Source organism: Vicugna pacos, chromosome 4, assembly GCF_048564905.1.
Source record: "Vicugna pacos chromosome 4, VicPac4, whole genome shotgun sequence".
Lineage (NCBI taxonomy): Eukaryota > Metazoa > Chordata > Mammalia > Artiodactyla > Camelidae > Vicugna > Vicugna pacos.
The window spans coordinates 36,169,860-36,183,461 of NC_132990.1; the positions used below are offsets into that span (position 1 = coordinate 36,169,860).

The following is a 13,602-nucleotide window of genomic DNA, read 5'->3' on the forward strand; positions in this document are numbered from 1 at the left end:
GTAATGCGCAAAGGACCCTCATTGGACTGCGTCGGGAGGAAGTGGGAGCGCTCTGAGGTAGGGCAAGAAAGGGTATAAAGGGGGTGTGTCCACCACACCAGGACTCGAAGAAGCTTTAATAAGAGGCAAAGTACATCTTTGCCACATGGTGTAGGAACGGAGGAGAAACTGGCAGAAGAAAAAGACTACCTAAAAAGGTAACGGCAAGCGTCCCTGCTTCTCAGAACACTCTTAACCCAGGCTTCCAGCCCGGCCTACCCAGGGCCAGGTGAACAGCCGCCACCTCTCCGGCGTCTGCAGGACCTCCTACTCCATGAACTTGCCAAGAGCTGAGCGCCTTCGCTCCACACCGCGAAGCCTCCGGGGCTCCGATGGGGAAGACGGTGAGATCGATATCCTGGGAGAGGAGGAAGAAGATGAGGAGGAGGAAGAGGAAGACGAGGAGCCAGAGGGGAGCCAGCGGCCCCTAGAGCAACTGCACCAGCCGGAGCTGCACGGGGCGCGGCGGTGCTCGGGTGCACTTCCCAAAGAGCGCACCGAGAGCAGCGGCTGCCCGAGTGACTCCTCCGAGTTTGGCCCCAAGTTTAGGGCATCGACGGGATCTGCAGCTGCCTCTGGGGACGCCCCGCAGCCGGCAAAGCCCCCCTACTCATACATTGCGCTCATCACCATGGCCATCCTGCAGAGCCCGCACAAGCGCCTCACGCTCAGCGGCATCTGCGCCTTCATCAGCGGCCGCTTCCCCTACTACCGCCGCAAGTTCCCTGCCTGGCAGAACAGCATCCGACACAACCTCTCGCTCAACGACTGCTTCGTCAAGATACCCCGAGAGCCGGGACACCCGGGCAAGGGCAACTACTGGAGCCTGGACCCCGCCTCCCAGGACATGTTCGACAATGGCAGCTTCCTTCGGCGCAGGAAGCGCTTCAAGCGCCACCATCCGTCCCCGGGAGCCCACCCGCACCACCCATTTCCCCTGCCCGCTGCGCCCGCCACCCTGCACGGTTCCTATCCTGGCCTGTTGCTCGGGGCCCCGGCACCACTGCTGCCTGTCCCGGGGGCCGCCACGGAGAACCGCCCATGCACGCTGCTACAACCTCATCCGCTCCGCTACCTGCTGCTCTCCGCCCCCGCCTACGCTGAGGCTCCCAGCAAAGCGCATAGTGCGGATCTGGTGACCCCCGGCGCCCTTCCAGCGCTGCAGCCCGCTCTGGGCTCCCAGCCTTGGGAGGGGGGCAAGGGGCTGGCGTCGCTGCCGGGAAGCAGATGCACCTCCTTCAGCATCGAGAGTATCATGCAAGGGGTCCGGGGAGCGAGTACAGGTGCTGCGCAGAGTCGGCCCCCTACCCCGTGGAGCTACTGCCACCTGCTGCAGAGCCCGTCGTGCCTGTTGCATCCCCAGGCCGCCGTCCCCTTGCTCCACGTGTCCGCCGCCGCCGCCGCGGCATCCGCTGCCCGGACGATTGTGCAGCAACAGCAGCAGACGCAAGACAGTACCAGGGGCTGCGCTCCTAGCAAGGTCGCTTTGCTGAGCCAGCACCTGTCCGCCACCCCGGCGCTACTGGGGTGTCAGCCCGGAGCAGAGGGGCCTCTAGGCTGACGTCGCTGGTTGTCCCTTCAGGCAGAGAGCGGCCCTCGCCGGCCTTTTGAATAGTACCCACACCTACCCTGGCGCGGATTCCGCGAGGCGTAAGAGGAGCCAAGCTGCAGGGCGGAGCCACCCGGATCCTTCTCTCCTTGCCGCCTGCCCTGGCGTACTCCACCTTGCACAGACGGAAGTAGGCGTGTGCATCTGAATCCCACAGCCGAGCAACAACTAATTTTGGTTCTCTGCGAAATATTTACAAAGGAAAAGTTAACGGTTACTGTTCCCTTAAGACAACCTGAACGTAAACGTTCGATCGCGTCAGCGTCAAGTCTCAGCTTTTCTTTTCCGGTTGTGGCTTCCAGAGCTTTTCTGATTTGCACATTACCAGAGGAATTATGAACATGACTAGGGCATTGTGTTCTGGTATTTAAAGAAATACAAAGAAAATACAGCGTCCAATGCACAACGTATTTCTCCGTCTTCACTCTCTAGGAACTGCAGGTATTATTCCCAAGTCCAGTGCAGAATGCTTATGCTCTTTACGCCTTCCTGAAATCGATGTGTAATATAAGTAGAATTTTAATTTCAGAGAATTTATTTCTGATCTGTGTGTCTGATGTGCCATCTTCCGTAGAGAGATGTTAAAATTATGCCTAACTATACAGACTAAATAAAATGCTAAATCACATGACATCGTTTATTTTATATTATTTCTTATTATTCACTTTCTAAATGAAACTTCTTTTAAAACGTGGTTCTTCCCTCCCAAATAAACAATTTAGTTTTACAATTATTTTCAAAATAGCTTCTAAAACTTCCAAATATTTGTAGTTGAAAAAGTTGTCTTTAAAAATATGGAATGTAGTGGTCAAAGTTTATCGGGGGAGGGAGGAGGCAATTTAAAAAATAGAACTTTCAAAATCAGGACCCAAAGGAAAGAAAAATATCAAATGCAGCATTCGGATCCCATAATTTGCAATTTTAAAAAACTCTTCAGGCAGGTGCCTTCTAGGGACTCCAATTCCCTTTCTTTAGAAAGAACTCCGCCCCCCACCCGCCCCCGAAAAGAATTTCTGAAAGAACGTTGCAACCAGAAAGGTTTCACTGTACTCAGCTTCAGGTGACTGGGTGGGAGGGAAACAAGACGAAGACGTTCATCAAGAAATACTTCAGCCAGAGAAAGCAAATATCTAGAGACCCTGTTGCTCTCCCTGAAGCGAGTAGGGCTCACGTTTCTAAAGAATTGTATTTCGGGCCGCTTTGGAAAAAGCCACTCCGTGAGCGTAAGAAAGGTCGTTCCACCTCATCTACTCAATTCCCAGTTATGAATTTCTCTTTCCAGGAGGGAGGGAACACATAGAGACACACGTTTTTACAGGTCCAGTTTTACTCCAGCTTCTCATCTCCATTCCATTACTCAGAACTTCCACCTGTGTTTCCCACCTCCTCCTGGCTTGCAGCAGCTCGGTTCCGGGGATGTCCTGGAAAATTCTTAATCCCAGCCCTTGGTAGCCGCCGGACGAGAGCTTCGAGCTTCCGATTCTGCCCTCCGCTCTGCACCTGTCATCTTCGCCCGCAGGGCAAGCAACACCAGTTGCCTATGTTGGCCTCTATTCTCGGCCTGCAGGCGATCCCTCAAACCCCCTTTATCCCCTTCATCCCCTTCTCCCTCTCAGGCTTTGCCCAAGAGTGAACTCAGGCTGTCTCACTTTCACCACCTCAGCTTTAAGATCCTTTAGGCAAATTCTGCAAGTCCCGTCTAAGAGTCTGGAAACAAGCGAGAATAAAAAGGGAGCCTATTTCAAGCCAACAACTCACCCGTTCACATTCCAATTCCACCTTGCCCCTTGTGCAGAAACTCTCCAGGCCCACATTCGTTCATTTATTCGGTCAACAAACGTCGGAGCGCCGGTTACAACCGCGGATGAACACAGAGCGGAGACGCAGCTCTTCCGCACGCCCCCTGAGGAGGCGCGGAGTCTTCTTTCCCGTGGCCCAGCCGAGCTACGCACACGGGTGACTGCAGGTCGGTGCCCGGCCCAAGCCAGCTTCCGATGCGCCAAATTATTACCGAATGAAACCACGTCGAACAATGAATTTTCGAGCAAAATATCGATTCGGTGGAATAGTAAATAACTGTTCTTCTCTAATCAAAACGCGGCGCGCAGGTCCACCTGGACGGACATCCGCGACTGCGCAGAGAGGCCGGGCCTTGACGCGGGCTCGCGCAGTGGATCCCGCGAGGCTCGCTCAGCCGACCGCGCCCGGTGCCTCAGCGGTTGCGAGCCGACCCACAACGACGAGCGCTTGCTGAGCCATTTCTGCTGGCCGGGCTGGCGCGTTTCTGCCGGCCTTGCGGCGGCGCCACAGCCTCCTGGGCAGGGACGGCCGGCGTCGGGAATGTGCTGAGGGCGCGTGGTGCTCGGCACAGTGGGCAGGCCGGGCCGCGTTCTGGACCGCGCCGAGCGCGAGGATGCAGGTTTGGTTCCCAGACCCGGCCCCGGTGGTTCTGAGTAGGGACGTCAGGGCGCCTCAGGCGTCCGGCGCTTCTGTGCGCCTCACGGCTGGCCTCCTCCCAAGGCTTGGGCAAGAATGCGGGTCCACGTTAAACCCTCACGCCTGAGGCACACTGCTTCCGAGTTGCTTGAAGGGATGGGGGTCCGGAGTCATCTTCAACCCTCGGGCTCATCTTCCTGAGGCCAGGCTAACTGGATAACTCCAGAGCAGCAGGGGTAGTGGAGCCTAAGGGCTGGAGCAGAGTGCGAAGGATTTGGGAGGCACAGAGGGGCTGGGGCGAGGGCAAAACGGAAACCGGGGAAAAGCAACCCTCCCTGGGGTTCTGCACGTTGATAATAACACTATTAATAATAATAGTAACAATAGCGACTACTCGTTCTCCTGCTCCCAGTCTGCAGGCAGTGAATTGCCCTTTAATCCTTCAAGCACCCAATGAAGAAGACACTACGGAAACTCCATTATACAGATAAGAAATTTGCGACTTAGAGAAATTAAGAAACTCCCCCAAGGACCCTTAGGCAGTGGTCCTGGGCCCTGTCTGGTTCCTGAATTACTAGCCTCATGGGCGCTCGTGACTTTCTTCTGCCTGGGCCTCGTGTGGGTCGCAGAGGCCCAGGCCTTCAAGGAGACTGGGGTCCCATATCCTCCATGCAAGCTCCGCACGCCAGCAAGCTCGTTTCTTTCCCCAAGACGCGGACTCCCCAAGGTTCGGCGCAGTCAGAGTCCCACCCCTGCGCCCTGGCTCCACTCTTTGCGTTTCCCGAAGTAGTGCCCGGGCGGAGCTGTGGACATGGCCTAGCCCACACCGGACTAGAGGATTCCGCCTAACCCATGGCCCCCAGACAGGAGTCAGCAGACAGTGATTTTCGCTCGTTCCCTTCATGCTCCCCAGGAACCGAGGCACCCCTCGACGTAGGCGTCCGCAGTACCGCGAACTCCGCCTGCAGGGCTGGAGCTGCCGCTTCCTCCCCGCTGCGAGCCTTCGGTGGTGGAGGTAGGCAGCCCATACCCCGCGCAGCCCCACGCAGCCGCGCTAAGCCACAGTTCCTCTCTGGAATCTTGACCCTGCTCCACTTCGCGCCCCTCGCGGGCACTGGATCCTGATACACTCAGGAAGCTGAGCTAAACCCGCCTAGGGAGAGGCAGAGGGGTCGGGGACCCCGGGCTGGGGAAGGACCAGCCCTCAGTCACCCTCTGGTCCCGGCTGCAGAGATAGGAGTGGAGGTGGGCACCCCTTGCAGAGAAGGAGGGAGAGCGTCCTGGGATCGGGAGGACTGGAGTCCCCCAAGGTGGCCGAAGGCTGCAAGCCTGGGTGCTTATCGGTAGCCTGCACGCCCCGCGTCGTGCAACCTGGCCCCAAGGTAACGTTCTATTTGCTCTTTTCCGGCGTACATCGGGAATCCCAAATGCTTGGTACTTCCTTTTTCAAGGGAACGTAGCTCATGATTCAGTAACCTCTCTCATCTCTCATCTTTCTCCCTAAATCAGACACCCGCTTTCCTTTCATTTTGACTTGGATGCAATAACAGACAGTAGAAAATCTAGAGAAAGTGTAGACTACGATAAATGGAATCAAAATGGCGGTAAGAATGAGCAAGGCTGGGGGAGAGAGAGAGCAAATTTCGTTTTCTAAGAATTTGCGCCCGCCCTTCACATTTTATTGGAAGTGTGGGGGACTCATAGCTCTCATTTTCCCCAGCATTTAGGAAGAATGTTTAGAAATGTCTTCCCACGTTAGCATATGACTCCAGTCTAAATTGTAATCTTAGTCTAATTGCTAATGTCACCTTTCTGTAATTTCTACAAAAATAGTTTAATCTTAATGGCCATATTTTGATATCAACACTGAAATTATTTAAGTGGGTTTTAACCATTCATCGATTCCATATACATCACTAGGTGCAAACAATTTAAATAGGTACTAGCTATTAATACCAAAATTTGCCCCGCAAAAACAAAAACAAAACAAAAAACCAAGAAAATCAGGTGTGGGTTAAAAAAAAGGATTTGAAGACTCAGTCTGAAATTCAGTTTAACATTGGTTTCCTATTGCTCAACTACCTTAATATTATCACGGTTTATAAGTTAAAATTAAGGTGACTGTATTATCGTGTTATTCAAGGTATCTGTTGTATAAGAGACATGCTGTATTTCAAGCAGTGTTTTATCCTTATATTGAAAATTTTTCTATAATGGAAATTTCTAAACATATACACAGGTGGAGAAATTAATATAATTAACCTCTGTGTACCCCTTGGCTGGGCCAGTCTTGTTTCATCTTCTATCTGCTGACAGTCCTTTCTTACTGGATTATTTTAAATCAGATCCCAAATATCCTATCATTCCATCCACAGATGTTTTTGAATATTTGTTTAAGCACTAGGTATTCCATCAGTGTGACCACAATACTGTTACCACCACACCTAAATGATTCCATAATAGCATCAATTTATCCAAGCTGTACTTGAATATCTTTCAAAACTGTTTTTGTTCAGTTGGCTGGTTTGAATCAGGATGCAAATAAGGATTACACAATTTGTTTGGTTGATAGAGTCTCTTAGGACTCTTTTAGGTTTCACCAGTCTTTTTTTTTTTTTAATTGCGTTTTTATTGTTGTTGAAACTGGGCTGTTTTCAAGAATTTGGCATTCTCGATCTTGTGGTTACAGATAATATTCTAATAATATTCTAATAATATTTAAAGATATTCCCAGGGATAAGGTTATTTATTTAGACTTTTGAGTATTAGCAAATGATAATATTGTTCATGGAGGGGCAGGGCTTACTTAAGATACCTTTAAGAGTCAACTGTTGAGAAAACATTATTTTATTAGGGCAAGTGTGGCTCTGGCATAATTTTTTCCTAAATGTAAATAAAACATTTTCTTACAGCTATAAACATGAGATTATTTTCCATATATTTATAGAAATATAAAATTACCAATCAAATGTTTTGTCTAAAAATTTAAATCTAGTCTTATTTTGGCATGAATGAACCTCTTTGCACCTTTAAAATTTTAGTTGAAGTTCCAAAGACATGTTTCAAAATTTTATGTTTTCTATTGTTTTGTATTTTAGAATGAAAATTGGTAACATTCATTGAGGACAGGGGTAGGGGAATAGCATAAATTCTGTGCTCATGAGAAGAAAATTCATTTTAGGATAATTCTAAATTAAACAGATTTAGGAATTGTGAAATATGAAAGAAATTAGACTGGACAAAAAATAATTGCACTTCAACATAAGAAATATGTTTAATAAAAATTAAAAGTAGCCAATTTGTGGGGAGTCTTTATAATTTTAATGAGTGTGTGTACTAAATACAATTTCCATTTCCACTCTTCCATTTTACATTGGGTTTTCATTATCATTTGTCTCCTTCTGCAGTTATTTGCAGAGATTTCAGTGTCCCCCAGTCTCTGGAATCCTTGTGTAGGTAAAGATCAAATCTTAGTCATCTTTGTATCTCAAACAATTCCCAGCATGTAGCCACCAATACATGTGAATTTTTTTTTTAATTTGAAGATCTAATGGGCTTTATTCAACAATCCATGAATTGCAAAGCATCCCATCTAGTAAATAGGAGGGCTCTCTCCACATGAAATTAATTTGAATCTATTGTATCTATAATATTGATAAGTGTGTAAAAGAGTGGTACATATATTGGGCTCTAATTTAAGGTTAGATGGGCCTAAATATTATTCAAATTATAAATGTTGTTCAAAAAGTATTATTCACCTAGAACAAATAGAGATTTTGGGTAAAACTGGATTTGTATGTTCTAATACCTTAATTAATAGGTCATACTCTTAATCATTTGATACTTGTTTGGTAAATAGCTGGTATTTTATATAATGCTGTTGGGTATTTTTTGTTTACCTGAATTTCCAGATTCACTGCATTCAGCACTTAATCAATATGCTATCACATATCAAATCTGTATATGATACACAAATATGTATATACATATATATTTGATTCTCAATAGCTTTGAAATGTTAATCCTGGAGTAGATTTCCAATGTTTACTGAAACTATTTAAATACCTACTGTAGGGAAACAGCTTCTGTTTGTTAAATAAAACTTAGAATCATGTTTTCTCAGAGAATAGTCCAGTTTCCAAGGATAGGTAGTAGTGAGGAATTGGGTCTCTGGAATGAAAAGTATGCTGGTTTGCATTTCAGTTCTGCCTCTTACTAGCTCTGTGATCTGGGACAAACAACTTAATCTATCAAAGTCTCAATTTCCCCATGTATGCATCTATACAATGGTGATAATTATAGATTTCATTGTGAAGATTACCTGAAATAATGCACATGAAGTGCTTAGCCTGGCATGGGGTAAATGCTCTATAAATGTTAACTGTTATTTAATGATGATAATAACTATGACGTATCCCTAAGTATTGGTGGAACCTTGCCTAATACCCTTTTTCTTGTGTCCTGGTCAGTCTTTACATGGAGGGCATCTTTTATTTCCTGTTCCACGTGGGTGGTGTACTGGGCATGCTGTTTCTTTCCTGTCAAAAGTTTCCCAGTGCAGGTCTCCTGCTAGCTTAGCTCAACCTTCTGGTGTGAGGACAATCAAGTGCATCATCACTTCCCAAAGACCAGTATGGTGAAGTACACACCCTTTGGGTAAATTCTTCCTGTTTATAAAGAGAATTGCTCTTGTCTACCACTGAAGCCCCGTAGAATAACATGAAGTCACCACAACACCTCTAAAATTAGAATTAGCACAGGAGCATCCTCCTCTCGAATGAATCACCTGCTTCATTTCTGCCCAGCTTAATTTTCACTTGATTTGTCAATTTGGTTTTCACTCATTCACCCAGATAATGTTGATTGAACAATTACTCTGTGCGAAGTACTGTGCTGGAAGCAAGGGATAATACAATGATGAACAGGACAGATGCAGCCCCCACCACCAGGGCTCAGAGTCCAGACACAGACAAGAAAGCAGGCAGCTATAGGATTGTATGATATGGGCAATGCTGGGTAAGCCCATGGGTTGTGAGAGCCATAGAGAGACAGTGCATGCATGCAGCTCCATAGCAGAGGGCACCAGCTTCTCAGTCATGCTCATCAATGAGATTGGAGGCGGTGAGAGAGTCACAGGCTCTAGTTTGTCTTCATAGGTTCCAGTTGGCTCTGGTGGATTCCCGATTGTCCTTGCTTGCCCCATCTGGTGTAGCTTTTCTTCAGCCTGCAGTGACCTCCGTCCCCCGCCAGGCACAGAGGCATCAGCCTGCAGTAGTTCTTTACCAGTTCCCGCAGTTGCATGAAGTTTAATCCCTGTAATACATCCGTTATTGCATATTGCTCATGGTGGTTCTGCTTCTTGGACTGAATCCTAGCATACATTTCCCCTTTGGGTCATAAATGTCTTGCGGGAACGGGCCATATAATATCCTTTTTCTTCTGGAATATAAACCAGGGGTCAGCAAAATCTTATCTTAGGCTTCATGGGCCACTTATAATCTGTCACTTTTCCTTTTCTTCCTCTCTTTCTTCTACTTCATCTTCTTTTCCTCCTCTTCTCTTTTCTTTCTCTTCTCCTCCTCTTCACAACCTTTCAAAAATGTAAAACCATTCTTAGCTGACAGACCATACAAATGCAGCTCATAGTTTGCTGGCTCTGGTCTTTTGTAGGCCAATGGCTCTCAGAGAAGTGGCACCACACTCTAGGGAGGGATTTTTGTGTTTTGGGCTCAGTGATTGGGAAGCATTACTGACATTTTTTGAGTTGGGGTTTAGGATTGATGAAATATACCAGACAGTCCCACTCAAGGAAGAAAACCACTCATTTGAATTTGAATTACCAGTAGAACATCACCTGCAACCGTCTGCATTTGTAGCGGTCGCTGTCATGGTGATTTACATGTTTAAACGTACGCACGTGACTAGTTCACGGTCTTCAAGGTTAACCTTACCTGAGCATTTGGAAAAATATTAACTTTTATTTCTTTAAATATTTTTTCTGTCCCTTCTCCTCCTCCACCCCATTCCAAATATATATATATATTAGCATATGTTAGGCTTCTTTTTAAAATTTTTTAATTTTGGGGGGGTAATTAGGTTTATTTATTTGTTTTCTTTTTAATGGAGGTATGGGGGATTGAACCCAGGACTTCATGCATGCTAGGCAAGCACTATACTATTGAGCTATATCCTCCCCACTTAGGCTGCTTGAAGTTGTCTGATAGCTCACTGCTGCTCTGTTAAATTTTTTGAAATATTTTTCTCTCTGTTTCATTTTGGGTAATTTCTATTGCTGTGTTTTAAAATTTACTTATCTTTTGTTCTGCAATGTCTGATCTGCTGTTAATCTCATCCAGTGTATTTTTTTAATCTCATGCATTGTAATGTTCATCTCTAGAAGTTGAACTTGGGTCTTTTCCTCGATCTCCCGTGTCTCTGGTTAAAATGCTCAGTCTTTAGCTTCTGGAACATATGGAATAGAGTTACATGAACTTTTCAAATGTACTTGTGTACTAGTTCTGTAATTTCTGTCATTTCTGGATTGGTTTTGATTTATTTTTGTGTGTCGTATTTTCTTGCCTCTTCACAGCCCTGATAATTTTTGATTGGATGACAGACACTGTGAATTTTGTGAATTTTACCTTGTTGGGTATGTGATAGGTTTGTATTCCTACAAATATTCTTGAGCTTTGTTCTGTCACAGCATTAAGCTACTCGGAAAGAATCTGAGCCTCTCAGACCTTGCTTCATTGGGCGATAAGAACAGTATTTGGTCTAGGGCTTGTTTTGCGTTATAATGAGGAAAAACCCATCTCCATCCTGCACCTCTGCCTCATAAATTGAGGTTTTCCACTCTGACTGATGACAACAGACACTAATTGTGGCCCCATGTGAGCACCCACTGCTTTTCCCTCGTGGATCGTTCTTTCTCCAGTTTCAGGTAGTTCTCTCACACAGATACTATGGTCAGGGCTCTGCCGGATGCACAGGGAGATGAGTGTTTGCTTCAGTTCTGAGCAGCACTCTTCTCCCCAGTACCCTGCTTGGGGAATTCTAGCCTTCCCAGACTCCCAGCTCTGTCCTTTGCACTCAGGAACACTCCTAGGCTCTGTCTGCATCCCCTTCCCTGTGCTGTGGCCTGGGAACCCTCCCAAGGCAGTAAACGGGGACAGTGGAAGGGCTCACCTCGTTTGTTTCCCGAATCTGGGGAATTGCTGTTCTTTGTTGCTTAATTCTGGTGTCTTGAAGACCATTATTTCATACCTTTTGTCAGTTTTTTAGTTGTTTCAGGTGAGAGGGTAATTTTGATCTCTCTTACTGTAAGTCATTTACCCAAGCATTTATACATCAAAATACATATAATTTTATTTTAAGCTACTTTCATTTTAAATCTTTACCTTCCATCTAGCGCATTACATCGATTATTTGGAAATTGAGATTATATTATCTATCAGTTTTATTTAAGCTTTAAGCATAGTAAATGGAGACATTTCAAAGTAGTCGTTAGACAAAGGGAGATTGTGTCTGATAGGGTGAGAATCTCTCATTCTCTCATACCTAGAGTGACTTTTTAATTTATTATGCACATGGGGACACTATTGAAAGTGAAAAGGGTGCTGGGAATAATATCAGGACTGTGGCCAGGACAAGACCGCCCATGTGGCCTGGGACATATTTGTGTCCCACCTCCACTCTGCCTTGAATAACGCATTGCTTAATCCCACAACCTTTACTGACCTGGCTTTTGCCAGTGCTGGCATTGCCAAGATCAATAAGGCAAAGTCCTTGCCTGAGGAGGTGACCGGGTGCAGTTTATTATAATCTAGTATGATCTGTGTTCTGACAGAGGATGGATCCTATACGGCCTGGTGAGGAGCACGGCTAACCCCACTGGAGAGGTGGCTAGGGCAGCTCCACAGAGGAGATGGGTCCTGAAGTGTGTTCATTGAATTCTCCAGCTGAGAGGGGAGAGGGAAATATATTCAGGCAGTGTGTGTGGAGGCCAGAGCCAGGGAAACGCAGTGTGATGAGACAGTGATTCTGACTGGCTGGAGAACGAGATGCCTGCAGAGATGGGGAAAGGAGGGAGAACATAACTCTCATAGCAGTAGCGGTTAGAGATCAGTGCTCATCCCATGTGCTCAACACTGGCAATATTGGACCCTTTACTTAACTGATTAAATCTGTTAACAACGCTATTTCCAAATAAGATCACAGTCTTAGGTTTCTGGGAAGGACATGAATTTTGCAGGGGTCACTGATCGACCCAGAGGCAAATAAGTAGCAAAGAATATTGTAGAAGCTTTCAGAAGCTGGAGAGGGAGGCAGGAATAAAGGAAAGATTTTTAATTCCAAGATGAGAGAGACTTAAACATGTTACTCTGTTGAATAAATGACGAGACCTGCAGATGGAAAGGTCAGATTCTGGACCAAGAGCAAGGAATGATGGTGCTACTCTCGAGGAGTAGCGGGCTGGAGCACAGGTGCATGGAACAATGGTGGGCAGCACTGGGGGTAGGAGGTGGTGGGACAGGTGTGTGCAGATGCAAATGTATTCATGGGTGGAGGGGGCAAAATGCTGAGCGGGCTGAAGCGTGACTGTGCGGCCCTGTGCGTGTTGGAGGTGTTCAGTGAGCAAATCAGGAGCAGATGTTGAAGTGAGCAGCTGAAACAACAGCTTGTGAAACTAGCCCTCCTTTGTGGGTTGAGAATTAGTTAAGGATTCTGGCCATGGGAACCAAGAAGAGGAGGGTAATCTGTTCATGCCTGTTATAGAGCTTTGGGGGAGCAGCTTCCGTGTCAACCTGGAGAATGTCCTTAAGGGCCAGAGAGAAGCCCTGCCTACAAGGGCGCCCAACCCTGACTTTGAAATGAAGTCTTCATCTAGCACTTGGGTTACCCTCCATGTCATGGCCCTAGACTGTGGTAGTGGGAGGGAGTCAATATGGAAAAGGATGGAGGGATAAGAATGTATCCAACATTGGTATAGAAAGAGAATTCCCCAAGGTAATTCAGGCAGGGTGGTGGCGGTGCGGATGGATATTAGAAGCCCTCAATGTCAGATGGAATTCAGTTCACAGAGAGCAGAGCCCGTTGCCACTTGGACTCTGTGTTGGCCTTAATTTTCTCCTCAGACTTGAGGACTTCTCTTCAAGGCGAACTCAAGAAGGGAAACCCATGAGCATTTCCAAGTGGTAGAATCACAAATCAGCTGGATAGCCCCTCCTCTCTCCCCATTCTATTGCTTCAGTGTTCCTTTGCCTCTTAACCTTAGAGTCTATGTGAAGAACCAGTGAGTTTTAGGAATAATTATTCCAAATAAAATCCCTAGGGCAGTCTGTTTCTCAAATGGAGGGAAAGGCTTAAAATAATGTAAGAATTTTCGCAGGGCTTATTTCTATCACATCGGTTTTGGGTCCATAGGGAGGAACCTTTTCTGGATCAAACTGTTTAATCATTGTGGAGATCCTGGCCTAAAATCAGAGCAGATAAAAACCATTTTTGGAGAGTTGAAATTC

At 46.6% G+C, this 13,602-nt stretch overlaps 1 protein-coding gene across 1 annotated transcript; it reads left to right on the forward strand.

Moving 5' to 3' along the window:
• The first annotated feature begins 313 nt into the window (after positions 1 to 313).
• On the forward strand, positions 314 to 1,515 carry FOXD4 (forkhead box D4). The gene is made up of 2 exons (XM_072958996.1): positions 314 to 1,391; positions 1,457 to 1,515. The coding sequence occupies exons 1-2, from the start codon at positions 314 to 316 to the stop codon at positions 1,513 to 1,515; spliced, it is 1,137 nt and encodes a 378-aa protein (XP_072815097.1).
• Positions 1,516 to 13,602: the final 12,087 nt, after the last annotated feature.